Below are 19,499 nucleotides of genomic sequence, written 5' to 3' on the forward strand. Positions count from 1 at the left end.
CAGTGAAAATATGTACACAAATATTGAAACAGTAAGACAAATGGAAAATAATCACCAAAAGCAGCTCAGTTTCATTTGAGGCAGCAGTAATGTGCTCTGAAATATCCATAGTTCTCAAATTATAATCTATGCCATTTCACTGATGGTCAAATATAAAAAGATTGTAGAGAGTTCTTTTTGTGCTTCTGACTCCAAAGTGAAAGTACCAGACCCCTGAATCCAAATGCAGTGTCCTGCAACGCCCTTTCACTGGCGCATGTCAACCACAGCAACTTCCAGCTGAACCCACACAGCCTTTCTGTGTACAAGCCAGCCAGGTGACCTTATCATTATTCGTCTGCTATGAAACTAGCATATGCTGTGAAACTAGCATATGTATTAGAATTAACTTGAATAATAAATACTCTAATTAAATACATTTACTCCATAAAATACTTTTATAAAGGATAACATCAACAACATGATGATTGGGAGAAGACTATAATGATACTTGATGTAGGGAAGGTGAGACTTTGAAGGATCCTGTGAGCTACAGATAACTGAGTTTGCTTCGATTCACCCCAGATTATAAGATACTGTTCAGTCATTTATAAAGCAAATCGTCAAGAGGAAGTGGAACTTTATCCTTTCTTTGTCCCTGACTTATGCGCTCACCCTTATTCTCTTTCTATGATCCCTTTCTCCCCATCTGTTGTGTCTGTATCTCCCTCTCTGCCGTATCTTACTCTCACCCTCTTTCCCTGTATTTTCTTTTTTATTTCTCTGTAAACTAGTCTGCACTTTAAAGGTTAACCGTCCGCTTCAATCTCCAGCCCGGGGAGTGGCTGAGCTGGGCAGGCTGTGCCAGCTAATTGGCTAATTGTGATTGATGGGTAGTCCCTGAGTATGACACAGGTGGCAGTGTCTGCGTGCATTACTGCCGGCTGGTGTGCGGGAGGGAGGGAGGGAGGGGCAGGGGGGCAGCTTTCTAATTGAATTAAGGGAAAATGCGCTTTCTCTCCCCCTGTAGCACTCTGATATCAACCATTTAAAGAGACATTGCCAGGTTCCCTGCTTATGTAGAGAATATATGACCTTTACTACTTTTCCTGTGGGCATCATCAACCTGAAGTGGCACATCCTGCGCACTTTCCCCCAGAACTGGAGGTGCAGTGCTTCCTAGGGGTTACGGGTGTGGCGGTTCATTGTGTATGGATGAATCGTGATCCTTGCTTTACATGAGATATCGTAATAGAGGTACATATCGTGTTAGAGCAAAAGAACAGCATAGCTCATTGTAGTTCACCAAGTGGTTCTTGAATGTGACGAATACGTGTGTTTTATAGCTGGTATGAATACTTGCTCTCCCTAAGTCATTACATTTTTCTCTTTTAAATGATCATAAATGTCAATTTGATCTTATTATGCATCATACAAGTATACAAGGTTCCAGGGTGAAAGCCAATGTCCATATCAAGGACTTTTCCACTGTGTCCCTCTCTTGCAGTAGGTTCTTCTAGTATTGAGATGCCTGCACTGCAGAAACACCATTTTGACAGAAAGTGTGTGTGTGTGGGGGGGGGGACTGATTTGATAAATGGACAGTTATTGCATTCGCAAATTGGCCAAAACAAATTTCAACCACATCACTCGCTGATAAAGGCAGAGCTTATTGATTCCTCCAAAGTAATACAGTGAATATATCAGCTCAATCAGAGAAATGAATGGTAGCACCTTTTACAATGAAAGGAGGGGGGCTTAGATTATTTTAGGACAAGTATCTATTTCCACACCACTGTCCATCACTCTTACTACTTTGCAACATAAATCCACTACCACTCCACACTGAAGTGATTTAACCAGCCTGAACTGTAAGGCATCCATTTTTAAGTTACGTAATTAATTAAATCAGCTGCTTAATTGTGTCATGAAAAAGCCTTCATGCTATAACCACAGAGCAACTCAAACCTTCCACTCTGCAGTCCAGTAGTACTCTAACCACTGAGCTACTCCAGCCCACCAGTTTCCACACTGCAGCCCAGCCTTCCGTCCAGTAATTGCTGTTCCTATCCAGTCATGCCCTGGAGCTGTCTGTCAACCAGTTCATTGAGTTCCAGAGAAAGGCTCAGCTTTCTGATTTTAAACTATTGAAAGGGGTGTGGCATCACTTCTTAATATCCTCCACAGGGCTGACACAGAAGGGCAGATTGATCTCCATTTAGCTTTCGAGGGCTAAAAGTTATTGAAAACCATTATGCTATTCTAATTTTATTAAGTGTCCTTTGCCCCAGGAGCAGTGGAATTGAGTTTGGATGGATGTTGGTGGAGGTGGGGTGGGGGAGGGGAGCGGTCCCTCTCGTATACCTCACAGTTAAGATTCAAAAGATCATCCCCACAGGGCACCGTGCTCTTCCTGAAAACACGCTGACGAGGTTGACTTCTATATCATTTCTGTTAATTGTGGATTTGAATGTCTTGTCAAGTGAATGCTATGGTTTTTCTGTTGGACCACTGATCTGCATTGTCCTAATTATCTTTGAGTGAATTTCTGGGGATGATGAAAGTTTCCAGTTTCACAGCACTGATAATCGAAGGTCCTTTGATTATCCACTTGACAGGTACAGCACGTGTGCAGTGACAGGTGGACGCCACTCAAACACTACCTCAATGTGTGTGTCAGTTGGTGGAAGAATTTGACTTCACTACCCTGAAATAAAAAAAACACTTGGATTTTTAATTTGTTTCCAGTACAATTTCATGCATAACTATCAAACACTCAATAGCGCTGAATTTGGAAATACTAAAAGAAACTGAATAAGTTCATTGATAGACATTTTGACTAGAAGTCTTTTTCAGTGTCTTCAAAATGACATTGAAAAAGACTTGAAGTTGAAGCGTTTGTCACTAAATTTATTAACTTTCATTTAGAATTCCATTATGAGTTGTACATTCTGTTTTTAGTACAAGTACAAAAAATAAAAGATATCAACAAGGATACATTTGATTTAGCTAAATGTACTTTTAGTGTAAAATATTAGGATATTCACCTGCTACAGTGGCACCTTTCTTCATTTGAGCTCACTTGTATACATGTTTTGTAAATATAGGGTCATAAACTTAAACTTAAAAATATTGCGTAACGAAATCAAGCAAATCTATCCTACGGTAATTTAGAATTTGTTTATTTGTTTGGTTCAGTATCTGATCTGTGTTCTTAATACGTTTTCTTTCATTTGAAACATCTCATAATATACAAGATCATAGATATGTCTTTGTTGTTGTTGTTGAAGAGGCTATAGTCTAAGGATAATAGTGCCGTATTTATAATTCATCCCAGCATGTGTCATTCACCTGTATGCCAGTTTCAACCGTGCAAGAATGCACAGCATGTGTTAGATGGAATTCTAACTGGGGGAAAAAAAAATATTAGGGGCTCTAATGGGAGCAGGGCACCATGGAGGAGATGGCTGCTCTATACCTTCATCTCGGTCACTTAAAGCAGTAGTTTTTGTATTGAACAGCAGAGGGAAAGCCGTTTGTGATTAAAGTAAGAGATTCTACTAAGAAGTTTTCACCGGGCCACTTTGAGGATACACACATTACAACTGGGCATGTTAAAACATACCTGACTGATTTGTAATTTGTATATTGCAATACACTGTGCCCATCTCCTTCCGAGAACATGACAAATAAAGAAGTCAAGACGACTTGTCAGTATTTTATAGACCTTCATAAGAGCTTACCTGCTTTATTTGTAAATAAAGATACGCTCACAACACCTTTGAAGATATATTGCTGCGCAATCCCTATTGTTCATAAAATACCTCTCAGGGACATCCGTAAGCACTCAAGGAACTGTGAGCAAAACCTAAATAATGAAACACACCACACTGAAATCAAATCAGTGACCCAGACGTGACACGTTTCATATTCCAGTGACAATACTATAGGCCAACCCACCCACCACAACCTTTGAGGATATTCCTGCCCTCTACACAGGATCCTCCAGCCACTCTGACCAATGTACACTTGAAACTGGGCCCAGTCACCATTGTCTCCTCAATAAACCTTAACATGACTAATTCAGATTTCACTACAGCAAGCCTCTGAAATAAAGCGCTACATTGTCCCAGAGGTGGCATATGTTAAGCAGTCAATGAAAACCGAAGTTACATTCAGTACAAACACGATATTATTATCCACAGTAAGGAAGGCAGTCAGCTGCAAGAGAGGATTGTGACAAAGTAGAAGAAAAAGGCATAACTGTCGGTCTTCATTGGCTGGTTTCACAGACCCTGGTTAGCACTAATCCTGAACTACCTAATGTTACCATAGGTAAGGTAGTCCGAGAATAGTGTTAATCTGGGTCTGTGAAACTTGCCGAATATTTGTAAAAAACCTATCCTGTTAAAATGCTTACTGATGCTTCTGCCAAGCGAACTCCTACTATGTCTTAAAATCTGCATGCGTCAGGGATGCTATTTGCGTATCGTTAAGTGTGTACTACATATTGCAAGTGGTTTATTTGTTAAAAATAGTAATAATATTCGCCCCAACACCTTTTGAGGGTCAGTTTTTTTTTATCTTCTAGACTGCATTATTACTTGCTTTATTTATATGTAGAAACATTAACATTTCAAACTAATACATTTTGCAAGGGATCTGATATAAAGCACATAAACCACAGCCTTTCACCTTGTGTCAAATAAAACAGACAATATATCTTTAAAGCAACCAAAAAACAAATTGTGGTTGGCAGCAGTACAGATCTAAGTGCCTCTGTGATTTTATTTCTTTTTTTGTTTTCGTGTTTTTGTTCCCCTTTACCCTGCCATTGCTGCCCTGTGCTTTTTTTCCAAGTTGGTTGCCAGGACAACGCAGCGTTATCCGAACCCTTCTCCCCGGGCTGCTCTCCTGGATCCATGCTAACTCGATTTGGTTTCTCCAGCGCCGGGCTGGCTAATGAAATTACGGCAGGCTAATGGTCCGAATGACTGAGAGTGGAGGCAGAAAGCAGTCAGAACATCATGTAGACTCTGCGATAATTATCCGCGCTCCTGTGTCATTGATGTATTCAGTTATTGAGGGCTGTTTTTTTGTGTTTCTGATCCTGTCTCTCTCTCTCTCTTTCCTGGCAGCCATCCGGAGAAAGGAGAACGGCTGGTACGACGAAGAGCATCCCTTAGTCTTCCTTTTCCTGGGGTCATCTGGAATTGGTAACTTGGATTAACCACCCAGCTCTCTGACACCGTTAATTTATTTCAGCTATAATGTATTTATTTGTGGATTTATTAACTGCCTGCTACATGACTAATACAAAGCAGTAGGCCCAATTCAGCTCCTGTTTTAGGAACCTATTTTTAACAAGTGCATTTACGTAAGGAATAAAACAATTCTAATGGTATAAATCTATCAAGTAACAGCACAGTTTTTATTGCAACAGAACTATTAGTGGCGTGAATAAAATGTTGTGCTATAGAGTTGAAACATTACATTCCCTAGTTCATCTCAACAAGTTTGCCGCGTTTCATGAAGATCTGTCTTCATTTACTGCATGTTTTGATTCATCAACAAGGAGAACAGGAATTACAAGACCAATAGCAAAAACAATGTCCAATCTTTGACTGATTATTTGTCCTAATCTGTCAACAGATTGTAAAATTGTGTTTTGCACATGGTGTTAGTGTCTAGGTCTGAACAGAAACATGAATTGAATTGCATTTAGACAATCTTAGTTTTCCAATAAGGTTTGGTCGTGGTAGTTGACTCATGGTAGTTTCTCAGCCTATAAGAACTATTGTTCTTTTGATTTTGTACTTGCTTCAAATTAAGCCCAAAATTACTGTTTTTTAGAAACTAAAAACAAAAAAAAAATCTAAAATTGCTCAACAATGTCCGTCATTAGTATTTTCAATTCAGGGTCGATTTTAACACTTTACAAGGGGGAGAATATCTGTCCAATTTTTATTTTGTCGGATGTTTTTTTTTTTTACAGGAATCGATATCCCCAAACTATTAGTTGTCATTGTTTTTTTTTCAACTGTTACCTAGGAAGTCACTTGAAATAAAACATCTCTTTTTGTTGAGTCCTGTAAAATACATGAAAAACACAAGCATCTCCATCACACATATCATACACAACATCCATTTTAATGAATTACCGATAAGAGATTAACAGTACTGTATGTCATTAGAATAACAAATTCCTTTACATCATCCTAAATCCTTTGTTTAGATTACAGCAGAGGTATCGGCCTCTAAATTTTAACTCTTTTTTTGGAGGTCGTAACAAGAGAGCGAAATAACCAAATGTTCTTTTACCAATTTCTGTATCTAAATTACTTGATTTAAGAGAGAGTTCCTTGCCTCCATCACACACACACACACACACACACTTCCAGTAACTGTTCTGAAAGCTAGCCAGCATGAACAGTACTTCACATGCTGCTGCTTTAGTTGGACAACATCGATAACACACAATACTGGAAATGATTTCAGTCCATTAACACTACAGTTATGTGTCAAGGAGATACTAAACATACTGAAACACCTGACAACCTAGGCCTGATATGAGCCCTCTGTAAAAGTAAGCTAAAGCTTCTAACGTGGAGATACAGCTTTGAAAGAAAGCATGTCAGGGAACTGCATGATGAATGAATGAATCAAGTAAGGGCAAAACCATTTACACAATAGTGTCTTATATACCTGGTATGTTTTTTTTGTCCAAATGCTGGAGGTGACAGAAATAAGGAAGATAGAAACAGGTGAATGGGTGGACACACACACACACACACACACTCTGTGCCTCAAAGGGTTAATTGTTTCCCCAGCTTGTTAAGCTGTTTGTTTGTACTGGGAGGCACAAAAATTATGGAAATTGCCAGGCTTTCATATTCTCCTTGCCTGCAGCGACTTGTGCGCAACCTGCCAGAGAATATGAATATTTAACAGCTAGGCAACAGTAAGCCTCTTTCCCTATATGTATATTAAAATTTATAAGGAGAATATTTTACATTTACTGTTCTGCAGAACAGCTCTGTGACAGAACTGAAGGCTCTGTGACTGATAGCCTCTTCATTACAGCAGTCCTGGCAGGGAGCAGTATCCTTCAGTGCAGTCTGGGCTCACTTCACTTCTGCATATAAAAATTGGCATGCTCATGCAGTAACTACATTTGCAGTAGTGCAAAAGAAGAAGCAGGCTTGGATGCTGTGTTACTTTCTTATTCTTTCCTATCTTTACCGCTAAACTGGGGTATGTTTGTGTGTGATTTTTTTTAAGAGGGCTCTGTGAGATGTCAAGACAAGTCAGAGACAGGTCAATAGGCACTCGCTGTGACATACTGCACATTGAACATCTATAGCTATTTTATAAAGACCCTTTCAGATAGTCATCGTGCTGCCTTCAAACTGCACATGAAAGAGTAACAGAGGACTGTGTGACTTTTATGATGTTTTCTCTACATGCTGTAGCTGCCACCATTCAATTATGTAATGTTGCAATTGTAATTGAGCTCTTTCAGTATCGGTAGTACGGTGCAAAAAAACAACCCTACTGAACCAATTGTATAGTGTCTTGTATGGGGGGTGGAATCATAAATTGTCACAAGGTCAAGTTTGCTAGTCTGCTGTGTTGAGTGGTGTGTGAAGACACTGCTCTTAGTGTATATAGTAGGTCCTTTTGAGAACTTTGAATAGATATTGATGACATAATAAGGTCTATAGAAAGAAAGGGCTCTCTTCACAATATGAACATTCTCTGAGGTTAATCAGATCTTTGAAACATGAGAATAAGTTCACAAACCCTCTCTAAAATAGTTCAAAAGGGTTTTGTGTACTGAAACTTGATTTGATTGATCAAAATCCTTAAAGTGCATGTGGCCTACTGAATACTATGTCTTTTTATTTTTCCCCTCAGGTAAAACAGAACTAGCGAAGCAGGTGGCCAGGTACATGCACAAGGATGCCAAAAAGGTATGGAACTCCACAAGCCCCTGCATTTAATGATTTAATACCAGATCCCAAGAACTACTTCCCAGCAAACCTGATCTAGAAAGATCATTTTGTTACAGGGAATTCTAGGTTAGGCCCATAATTGTCCAGATTTAAGTTATACCACCAAATATATACAGTGTATGTGTTGGAACGGTCTGAATTCAAGCTGGCTGTAGTGGATCTTTCGTCCAAGTGCTAACTGAATGACTCTTAAACTCAAATCTAGCCAGCAACACCCCTGTTTAAAGACAGTTTGCTTATTGAACACTAGGGGACACCCAGTTAAAACCAAGCCTAATGCTAACTGAACTCTGAACAGTAACACTGCCTGAAAAACCCTGGGTAAATGTTCTGTGACCTGTTTACCTTGTGCAGTGTTTTCAGCATGTCAGTGCTGTGGAGGTGTACATCATTGGGTGGAGTGGTCCAGTTTACCCACTGGGGATTATCACTGTGTTTATATTTTTCAGGGGTTCATCCGAATGGACATGTCAGAATTCCAAGACAAACATGAAGTTAGTAATAAATTCTGGATCCTCTTTGTTGGTCCTACTTCTATAATTTTATATTTATTTACAATCCAGCATTTGTTGTTAAATTGTTTGAACCAACTACTAACTCACAATGGAGTCAGTTTATTACTCACATTACTGCATTTACAATTATCAGTTTTCTTTACTTTCCTATATATATATATATTTTGAATTCTCTTTTATTAACTTGAAATTGCCTAAATAATACAAAACATTTACTTAGCAACAGTTATATCCTCCATAATTGTAAAAAATGTTGTTTAAAATAAATGTGGTTATTGAAATAAAACAAAGCTACAATGTTAATGGGTCTACAGTCGGTAGCTATCCAACAGCACTGGTTATACTTATAGTATTGTACTGAGCTTGATTCATGGGCTTGCAGTGATCCTGAATTTCTAAAGGAGTACTCTGTCGAAGCTAACGGGTTTCATTTGTTGTTGTATTGTTGTTGTCTGCAGCAAAAGTACGACTAGAAAGTGTATTCTGAAAAGTGAAAGCATGTTTAGCACGCAGGTGGTACAGCAGACTAGATGCACTTCTGTGATACTGGAGCTCACTTTACAAGTAACCCTCTTTCTATCCAATGAACTGTCAGAATTAATAAAAAAAAACAAAAAACAACGTCCCATTCACAAGTCCTTGAGTGCTTTGCTACATAATGCGGTTCTGCGACTAATTTTATATTCAAACGATGACTACACTCATTCAATCCTGGCATGCACTTGAGTGTATTAAAATGGTGCCGCAGGAAATGAATTACGGTATGCAAAGAGGGTCAAGACAGAGGAGTAAGATTAACTTGCGTTAAAAAAAATTATCTCCAAAAAAATTAACGTATTAATCACAGAAGTTAACTGCGATGTAATTGGCAGCCCTAATATAATATATCAGTATTTATCTGTCTTGTCTATTTGTCTTTCCAAGTTGATCTTCCCATAATTGTCTTTTTTGAATTCTTAAAAGTAAAGCAGGGATAACACAAACCATGGCAGTGTTAGCTATCCCTTATTGCGAGAGTGCCTCATCACTGCATGGTGGTGAGAGGCTAGTGCTTTAACCCAGTGCTCCACATACAGTATCTGCTTACAAGTTATTTTTTGTTCTATTTGGTTTTCTGCTTGTTTTCATCCTTGATTCCCCTGTTACCTGTTTCTCCCCTGGCTGCTCGCTCCAGGTGGCCAAGTTTATCGGCTCCCCGCCAGGCTACGTGGGCCACGAAGAAGGGGGTCAGTTGACCAAGAAGCTGAAGCAGTGTCCAAACGCAGTGGTGCTGTTTGACGAGGTGGACAAGGCCCATCCAGACGTTCTCACAGTCATGCTGCAGCTCTTCGATGAGGTACAGCGCAGACACAAAGACAGCAGAGGTTCTGATTTAGCCACGGTGTAAACGATTTCTAGGGGACAAAAAGTCAGTATTCGAAGGGATCCAGGTGTGGAGCAGAAACAGCTGTTGAACAAATCGGTTTCGTTTACAAAAATAGACAAGACAGCAGATCTGACCCACTTTGTTCCAGTGCTAGTAGTAGACTCTTGGCAGGTGTATATATATTATCCAAGACTGTACAAATGACTGATGCTTCATAAGGAACCATTCTGATAAACAGACCTTTCTCTGGATCTACGGACATTTTGGAGAAGGGTCACATATCCCACTAGAACAATGTAAACTTGTTGTAGACAAATCAGAGGCATCCTGGTTTCCCAGGTCTCTATTTATTCATAACCTTCATAATCACAAAGAGTTTTGCATAGTATCAAGAATATAATTAACCAGTCCACAATAACAAACTTTGTCATCCCTGTATATAATGGATAGTGAATTGAGCCTGATTGGTGCAGTTAATGGATGGGGGAAAAAAAACACATGGGTAGCAGGGTAGAGGGATGTTAGTGCCCCAGTGAGGTGCACATATTGTCAAGGGGCACTGTGCTTTTGAAGGTTCTGCCCTTGGAATTAGACATTAAACCCCACTATATTCTTTGTGGACATTAAAGATCCCAGGACACTAACGGAGAGCAGGACAGGGTTCACCCAGGTGCCCATGTCAAGTTCCAAAGGTCAGAGTCTGGCCTGGCTCAGATTTATTTGCCCTGGCAAATTTAATTTAAAAACAGTCCTGAATTCCCAGTACCCTGATAAAACGTGATTGTGCATCCTTGGAAACACATCTCAGGATATGTATTCTGTGTAGGTGTTTTCAAAGCATCCTGTAGCATAAACTTGTCTTCATTTCAATAAATCAGATGATTTTCCCTTTCTTAGACCAGGTCAGCTGTTCTCATTCTTTAAAAATAAAATAATAAACAGAAAGAATCCGTCAAGATTTCTGAAAACCTCCCACTACCCCAAAACAAAGAGTTTCTAGAGACACTTAAATGGTCCTGGGTGCATCTCTCAAAGTGTACATGCCAGGGAATAACCGAGATATTGACATTGTTCCTCAGAGACGGTACATGGTGGAAAGTCTTACCCAGGCCTTTCAAAAGCCCAGAGTAATACAGCTGGTCCATAATCCGACACATGCTGTCATAATGAAATGAATGCTGACAGCAGATGTAGAAACTAAACATCAATATCATAATTCTATGATGCCTGTTTACAACATTTACAGTGGACTCTAATTGTAATTGTACTAATTACTCATTTCTATATAAAATGTGACTTCTCTGTTTTGGAAATCCTGATGAAGGTGCATGGCACCGGAACCTTGATTTGACTTGTTCACTTTTTAACCTCGATGTTGCACAGATAAAAGTTCCAGATATTTTGGTGAACCAATCCTGAGAGCGGATACTCTTTGTTCTATGTTTATTTTATCCACCGTCGGATTCTAACAAGTGGTGCAAAGTACCTGGACTTCACAAAATATAAAAACGAAAAACATAAAACAGTTTTTAGTATGGTACCGATTCTGATCAGTACTCAAAACAGATCGCTAATATGAAGAAGACCTGCTCCCAACTGGTTCAGATTAAATAAGGGTGTGACAGCTAAGCATGAGCTAAAACAGCTAAGTGGGGAACGGAGGTGCTGACAGCTAAGGCAGGCCGTGCTGTGCCTCTGTACTCTGCTCTCTTCTGTTTCTATGACATCCACCTCGTCCTTGGAGAGCACTCCCTTAATAACAGAACATTTTAAGGATTAATAACACCACCTCTTCTTTTAAAGGTTGTGCATAGATCTTAAAAAATAAAAGGAAATGGGAAATCGATACCGCAGCGGCAGGCTTGCCAGACAGACGGGGTCGTGCCTAAGTATTAATCACAAGCAGCCAGAGAATAAGAGATTGTGAGATAAATAAAACCTGGGCAAGACTGTTGTTTAATATCACTACAGCTGTATTGACCTGAAGTGATTTATTTATAAATACAGAGCAGAGACTGTCATATACAGTACTGTATTGATTTAGCAAGACTTGGGGCAAAGGTTTTGTAAAAGATGTTGTGTGTTCTGTTTTATTTTAGGCACTTTTTGTTTATCATTTAATTTGCAGTACAGTAGAGATTTGCTGCCTGAATTCCTACAATGGTTTGTATTCAGGTGTTTCTAATAAGGTGTTTTTAACATCCTTATACTCTGGTATTGTATTGTAAGGTGATCTCAGTTTAATAATCAGATGACTGATGCGTCTGTGTGTCTGTATTTATTAGTAATACATCGCATTTACAATAGCACCAGCATTTAAACAAAGGACTTTCTCACCCTTCCTAGGGCAGGCTGACGGATGGTAAAGGGAAAACCATTGAATGTAAAGATGCCATCTTCATCATGACGTCGAATGTGGCGAGTGATGAGATCGCTCAACATGCATTGCAGCTGAGGCAGGAGGTCCAGGAGCTGAGCAGAAGGAGGATAGCGGAGAATCTAGGTGAGCTCTCAACATGCTGTATTTCACTCGAAACGTCACGAAGTTCACCATTTACAGCACTGTTTCACTGTGCGGCATTTACCACAATTTGACTTTCGTTTTCTTTTGTGTAGATGATGTTCAGATTGGTGACAAAATCACCATATCGAAACAGTTCAAGGAGAAGGTCATTCGTCCCATATTGAAGGTAAGTACTGGCTTTAACATTGTTTATTTGTTAATCTCTTAGATATTTCTAAAGTGGCAGCTTTATTGAAAGAAAGTCCAAGACTGGAGAATGTGACACTAAGATTTTCCATAAATGTTGATCATTGCTTTACAAATGGTGCTGTTCTTCTGTCTATTCTGTGAACTGAATGATACCGAATAACACCAACATCGTGGGTCACCTCTTTTCCTGTTCCCAGGCTCATTTCCGGAGGGATGAGTTTTTAGGTCGGATCAACGAGATTGTTTACTTCCTGCCATTCTGCCACTCTGAACTGATCCAGCTGGTCAACAAGGAGTTGAACTTCTGGGCAAAAAAGGTAAAGGGCTTTTAGTAACTTAGCAACTAGCATCTCTAGCAAATAGCTTGCTAGAGATGAAGACCCAATTTCATGACTACTAAACAACGTGCATGTATAAACACCTTCAGATTCAGATTCAGTATTTTGTTGTTGTTTTTCTTTTTTTACTTCCCTTAATTTATTTTGAAAGCCGTCTCCTGGCAGAAAAATGAACAGCTTTAGTTTATATATACACACACATAGGTAGAGCACAGCACACAGTCACTCCTAAAGAATCAAGAAGTACAGTTAACATATTTATTCACTGGTGAAATATAATTCAAAGTTGCTGCAATATGTCCACTGTTTTGTCATTTCAAAAAAAGAAATTATATATATATATATATATATATATATATATATATATATATATATATATATATATATATATTTTAATTTAAAGCTACAGTGTGCAGTGCAAAAGCACATGAAAAAACACATTTGTAAGTTACAAGCTCTTGTTTTTTTTTTTTTATATTCATGTAAGCTGTGATCAAGGGTTTTATAAATAGAAATGTGTCCTGAACTAAGCGTCGTTCCTGTGCCCCCTCACAGGCGAAGCAGAGACACAACATCACCCTGCTGTGGGACCGGGAGGTGATGGATGTGCTAGCAGGGGGATACAACCTTCACTACGGGGCACGCTCCATCAAACACGAGGTATCCAGGAAGAAGGGGGCTGGGCTGGGGTAGAGGTGAGAGAGAGGCTCTATGAAGCCACTGGGTTCCAGTTGAAAGTGTTGAAATCAGTTCTGTTAATTTCAATCTAACCACTTTGACTTGGGACAACCCCTGTTAGGATAGAAGTTGGCTCACAACAAGGATTCATTGATTAAACTACCAGGGGGATACTAGAGGTATGTGAGGGAGTTTATAAGCAGGAATTATCCAAAGAAAGGTTATACAGTTGATTATTTCATAAGCTTACACTATTGGCAAAATCAGATGTGATAGGGTGCTCTTTGATTGTTTGAGTTAATGATTTTATAATGTAGCAATAAACCTTATAAAAAGATATTTAAAAATTCTGGATAAATAACCCCCTCTGCTCTTTAGGTGGAACGGCGAGTTGTGAACCAATTAGCTGCTGCACATGAGCAGGAGCTCCTCCCCCACGGCTGCACGCTCCGCCTCTCCGTCGATGAGAGTGACCGCTGTGGCCTGTGGGGTGGGGGGGACAGCGAGAGAGAGGCCCGGAGCCCAGCCCTGCGTCTGGAGATTGTTGGAGAGGACAGTACTGCCCGCAAACTGGACATCAGGCCCCCACTCATCCCAGAGGAACTGGCCTTCTCTCTCTGACCTCCTCCCCTACACCACAGCCGGGGAGCCACATCACATCGTCAAGGCCACAAATGCATGAACAGCAGTTTACAATTGTCTTGTGAGGAAAGTAATACATAGAACACAGAATACCAGTTTGGAATGCATTTCATCAAGGGGGGTTCTGGTGACATCACCACAACAGCTCTGCTTTAATGGTTTGTCACAAGGATCATCATTCGGAATTATAAGAGTGTAATACGTTGAAGTTATTTAAACAAAAAATATGAAAACTTTATTTTGTATTTAAATTCTTGCACTTATTCGTGTGTTACAGCAAGGGGTTCTGGTTACATTTTTGAAGATTTTGGGGTAGTAGAAATGTGGCTTTATCAGGTAAAATCCACACATCAGAACGCCTAATATTAAATAATTACTGGGTAAAACGTGGGGGTCATTTTGAGTTTTTTAATGCTTTTCTAAATGTGGTTTGCCATTTACAGGGGTCGGGGCATTCAAACTGTAAGTGAGGGTGCAGCAAAGAATACAGAAATACATGTTTTGTGAAGAAATGTGAGAAAATATTTCAACTAACTTATGTGATCTCACCCAGGATAAATATTCAGGCATAAGACTGAGTATTAAACAACAATTGAAAGGGGGATCAAGATCTGAATGAATTACAAGCATTCAGGCTTATGCACATTCTCGTGGTTATGGATATTCTACTCCCATTAGAATTCTATATATTACATGTGTGGACCATCCTGCAATTTGCTTCAGTTTTTTTTTCTGTAGGTCAGTAAAATCTCATTACAATTGCATATCCTGGTATGTATTGCAACTAGTGAGATCTTCTTTTATTTATTATCCTACTGAAATAAAATAGGTTGGATGTTTCAGCTTAAAAGAAAGGAACATTATCTCAATATATACAGTACAGTATCAAATACAATGTTCAAATGACTGAAACTGTGCATTGCTGTCTTTTTTTCTATCAAAAGGAATCAATAAAATACTGTCACTAGCTTGGATTGGGTAACAACACAGAACAACACTGTACAGAGCTGGAATCAAACAGTGAGCTGAATATCAACTGTGTGCGTTCTTTCATAACTTGCTCATTATTTTTCTGTAAATGTACAGTATTGTACATCATTCTCCCAATATAGCAAATGAGAGCGATCTGGGAGTATAAGCAAAGTCCATGGTGCACCTACAGTTATACTTCATATTAACAGAATGCTGGGGTGTTAATCAGGATACAGCAAAATGGTACAAAGCGACAACACGTCATAGGACATAAAATATTACAGAACACATCTTTTTCATTTCATGACGGACAGGATCACATGCAGTTCAATGGACTTAGCATTCATGGATAGAAGGTACAGGCAAAGTGCTTGTAGTGCTGCTTTCATGACAAGTATCCAGGCAGGCAACAGTCGAATCACACAGTGACATGCGCAGTTACGAGGTTGCATGCAAATTACCTCATTCTAACATGTTTATGAATCACAGTGATCGTGAAGGTGCTGGTCTCTACAGTGAATGTACTGCAGACTGTCCATTTGGCCTCCTTCTGTCTGATGGTGGATTTTAAGACATGGACTCCTGCCAGCTAGGAACTGAGCCGAGACTCAACTGAGCCCTTTGGTTTTCTGCTAAACTGGGCAGGAATCAAACCACAAGCCCAGTGAGGAAGGTTTCCATTGCAGATACAAAGACACCAAGCCCCCAACCAGCCATTAACATGTGAAGGGACCAGCTGTCTGAGGTCTTTCCAGACGGCAGGTTGTATATCAGAGATCTCAAGTAGTGACCGATTCTATTGGTGTAAATGTGCACTTCCGCTGCTTTGAACCCCGTTGCATATCATATGATCAAATGTATCTATCATGTATATCGGTGATGTTGGAAAGCTCCAAAGTAATTCCAGGCATCTTAGGCCTGTCGTCCGTGTGCTGTCTTTAAAAAGACATTGACACGTCATTTTTCAAAGCAGGCATAGTTGTTTTTTGTCAGGTTGAACACCACAACAAAAAGAGTGGAAAACTCAAACACAGGAAGACTTGCATGAACTGTTGGTTGTGTTGTTTTTCATCACCTGGGAACACAAACGGCTGATTTCTCAATCATGTTTGAGTGTTACTCCCCCCCAGCTTGGTTTTGGAGTGATCTATGGTGACAGTGTAGTCCTAGTTCATCTGAGACGTGCACTATTGGGATTAGCTCACGCAGTAACTTTGCAAAAAGTCTGCCCTATTATCATTAATTCAGTGTATGGAAATAAGTTGTACAAAAATGATATAGGGACATATCATACAGGGACCGGTTGTGTTGTGTGGTGAGGAGTTATTTTTCCTAGACTGCACTCACAGCATGTCGTTTTGAGGGAAGCCCCCATCAGAGGTCTGTAGTATTGAAGACGTTAACCCCCTGTGTGCCAAAGCCAGGACAGCTGTTGGTGCAGGAACTTTACACTACAGACCAGGGAAGCACAGTACTGCTCCTCTGCTATGAGAAATCCTACAGTAAAAGAGGAAAAGCATTATCTTACTGTATCGTGGTTGTGTCGTTTATTTATACAGAAACAAGATTACATGGTCTTATTGATATTCCCGTTGTTGGCTCCTTATAACTGTGGAGTGAAAGCATTTTACAAATTGAGCCACTTGATGCTATATTTCTGGTTTGTGGGTGTCTGGTTCTTGACCATATCAAGATTTGATTGAGATTTATTATCAAGCCCAGTGGTCACTTAGACATGCATTGACACTTTATTCAACCATATGTGACCTTTTGGGGCTGACATAAAGGTGCTATATTAACTGTTTGAGATTATTTTGGTTCAGCCCCAGCACAAAAAGAGGCTAAATAACAAGACACACATGTAACATTTTGATTAAAACTTACAAATGTATATTTACCAATCATGTCTACAAGTAACATGGAATTGTAATACCTCAGAATGTTCTACCTATGCCAGTAGTTTTGGAATGTTTGTGAAGTGAGAGGACAATGACGATTTCTAATCTGTAATATAACTCCAAAAACAGCATTTCCCTTTTCTCATGGTTATACTATGCATTTACCATGATTTGACAAACATTGTTTTGCTTTACCATACCTCCGTGCTTTAGAATGCTTTGACAGTGGTATATTTTTACTATGGTGTGTGGCAGGGAGATTACTGGGTTGTTGTGGGGCACTGTGGGAAAGCGTAATAAGCGTGTCAGAAAAAATGTCGGACATGTGTATGGAGCAAGAAGAGGGGGGGGGGGGGGGAATGCAGGAAAGCACATTCCTTCTTTTCCCAGCTTCATTCCATACATATGTAGAACAAGGATTCTTCCTGTAGAGCTGAATTAGCATTGAAAAGACATGCATTCCCTGAGCCCTCCCACAGCCTGGCCTGGACCCCCCAGGTGCAAACAGACACACACACACCCAGCCAAGGACCAGTTTATTAATACAGGACATCCCTGGTGATCAACAACAGACTTTACTGTATTTTTCCTAGTCAAGTCCTAAGAGTCTTCCATTTAGGACAAGAAAGACTACAACACATATTTCTATGGTTTTCCTAATGAAAGGCCTGAACAAAAACGTTTTTTAGCTTTAAAACGATCAATATTGAAACAATTTATTATTTAAAAAAAACAAACCTAAATATTAAGTTTATTTTATGACCATATGGATTTTCACAATCTCGTTCAACTAATCGGGTGAGATATATGGCATTTATTCTGTGTTTAAGATGCATTGTTGCTGTGTTTTCACAATTGAATGTCAGTGTATTCTGAGAATTACATTGGTTGCTCCACAGCTCTAAAAAGATAAGGGACAGTTCTCACATAGCAGTAGCTTGCCAGGAAAAGCACTTTCTTCCTTGCTAATGCTTTATGAGTACAGCCCTAGGAAGGTCCCTTCTCCTTTATTCTGGGTAATAAGATTTCCGAGCCTAAGTCATTTATTAAAATGGCGTTATGTTCCTCCTTATCCCTAGACTGTCATATAAACAACATGCCAGGAATGGCTTTTTAGTGTGCCTCCTTGATTTATTCCTGACTGCTATGATGATCCATGTCTTCCTTCTATCTGTAACAGGCTAGACATCTGTAATTTGGTACTAATGGCTCTACCTCAAAGCAGTTTACAGAGATTGGACTTGGCACAAAAAGCAGCTGCGCAAGAACAGAGAAATATGATCACGTCTCCCTGATTCGGTCTGATCTGCACTGTCTTGCCATTAAACAGCATATTGATTTCAAAGTTTTACTCTTGGTTTCTATCTGCCTCAAAATTTGAAATACATTTTCTTCACCTCGAAAAACATGGGGTCCCAAGTGGCTCACCTAGTAAAACGCACTGCCATTTGGAGTTCAGCATGGTTGAATTCCGACTTACAGCACTTCAATGGCATTCGCAAGTCACCTTTGGCTTTCTGCTTCATCAACCACTAGTGGTTATCAGCTGCCAAGTCCAGGTGGAATCTTCTCAGGCACAGCCCCTGCCTCCATGTTTCAATAGCTCAGTAACATCCATTGCTTGGGGTTGGCATGTGAACCAAGCCAATTGTCTTGACAACAGGAACGGAGGTCCTCTTCTGAGCTTCAGTCCTCCTGATCAGTAGGTCAATTGCAACGCCACGGCTATTTTCCAATTGGGCATTTCAATTTGGGTAGAACAGCTACCATTTCTTTCCTTTTACAAGATATCCCACAAGCCCCTGCAATACCACCACACTGTCTGGTTCTCTGCTGCTGTCTGCTTTTCTTATGACTATGACTCACATTATTTCCATGCCTCTGCAACTCTTCATATGAAAAAAGTGAAAATACATGCAGAGATTATACTGTTCACTTTTCTTAATAAAAAATACTATATATATATATATATATATATATATATATATATATATATATATATATATACACACACACATACACGTTTACCATACCATGTCTCTTTTATATTGTAATACATCTCAGATAAGATTTACTGGAATTATTTAGTTAGCTCGATGTCCTTTAAATGCAGGTCTACCCTGCAGACTGCATCTCTCAGGCAGGAGGTTAACCACTTTGACCCCTCCTGATTAGATGCAAATCCCACCTGCCTGTGTTATCTTACAGATAGGTCCCTTGGGAGCGCACCTGGATTTCAGGTGCTGTGCTCTCACTCAGTGCTCGTCCTGTGACGGCCCTCCAGAGATGACACAACACCGGCAGACACACAGCCTGCTAATGATGCAGCGCTAGGTGCTGTTTACCTTTTACACACGAGTGGGTTTGGCCACTCAAGAGCCTG

The 19,499-nt window shown here is 39.7% G+C and overlaps 1 protein-coding gene across 1 annotated transcript in view; it reads left to right on the top strand.

Moving 5' to 3' along the window:
- LOC117973018 (mitochondrial disaggregase-like) overlaps positions 1-15,158 on the top strand; it is a 53,624-nt gene extending 38,466 nt beyond the window's left edge. The window contains exons 8-16 of the mRNA XM_059031183.1: positions 5,118-5,195; positions 7,897-7,952; positions 8,444-8,488; positions 9,684-9,845; positions 12,222-12,378; positions 12,492-12,565; positions 12,786-12,905; positions 13,482-13,586; positions 13,983-15,158. Of these exons, the coding sequence (XP_058887166.1) occupies positions 5,118-5,195; positions 7,897-7,952; positions 8,444-8,488; positions 9,684-9,845; positions 12,222-12,378; positions 12,492-12,565; positions 12,786-12,905; positions 13,482-13,586; positions 13,983-14,225 (1,040 nt within the window). The 3' untranslated portion in view covers positions 14,226-15,158. The remainder of the gene's footprint in view (positions 1-5,117; positions 5,196-7,896; positions 7,953-8,443; positions 8,489-9,683; positions 9,846-12,221; positions 12,379-12,491; positions 12,566-12,785; positions 12,906-13,481; positions 13,587-13,982) is intronic.
- The last annotated feature ends 4,341 nt before the right edge of the window (positions 15,159-19,499 follow it).

Source organism: Acipenser ruthenus, chromosome 9 (genome assembly GCF_902713425.1).
Source record: "Acipenser ruthenus chromosome 9, fAciRut3.2 maternal haplotype, whole genome shotgun sequence".
In the NCBI taxonomy this organism is placed as follows: domain Eukaryota; kingdom Metazoa; phylum Chordata; class Actinopteri; order Acipenseriformes; family Acipenseridae; genus Acipenser; species Acipenser ruthenus.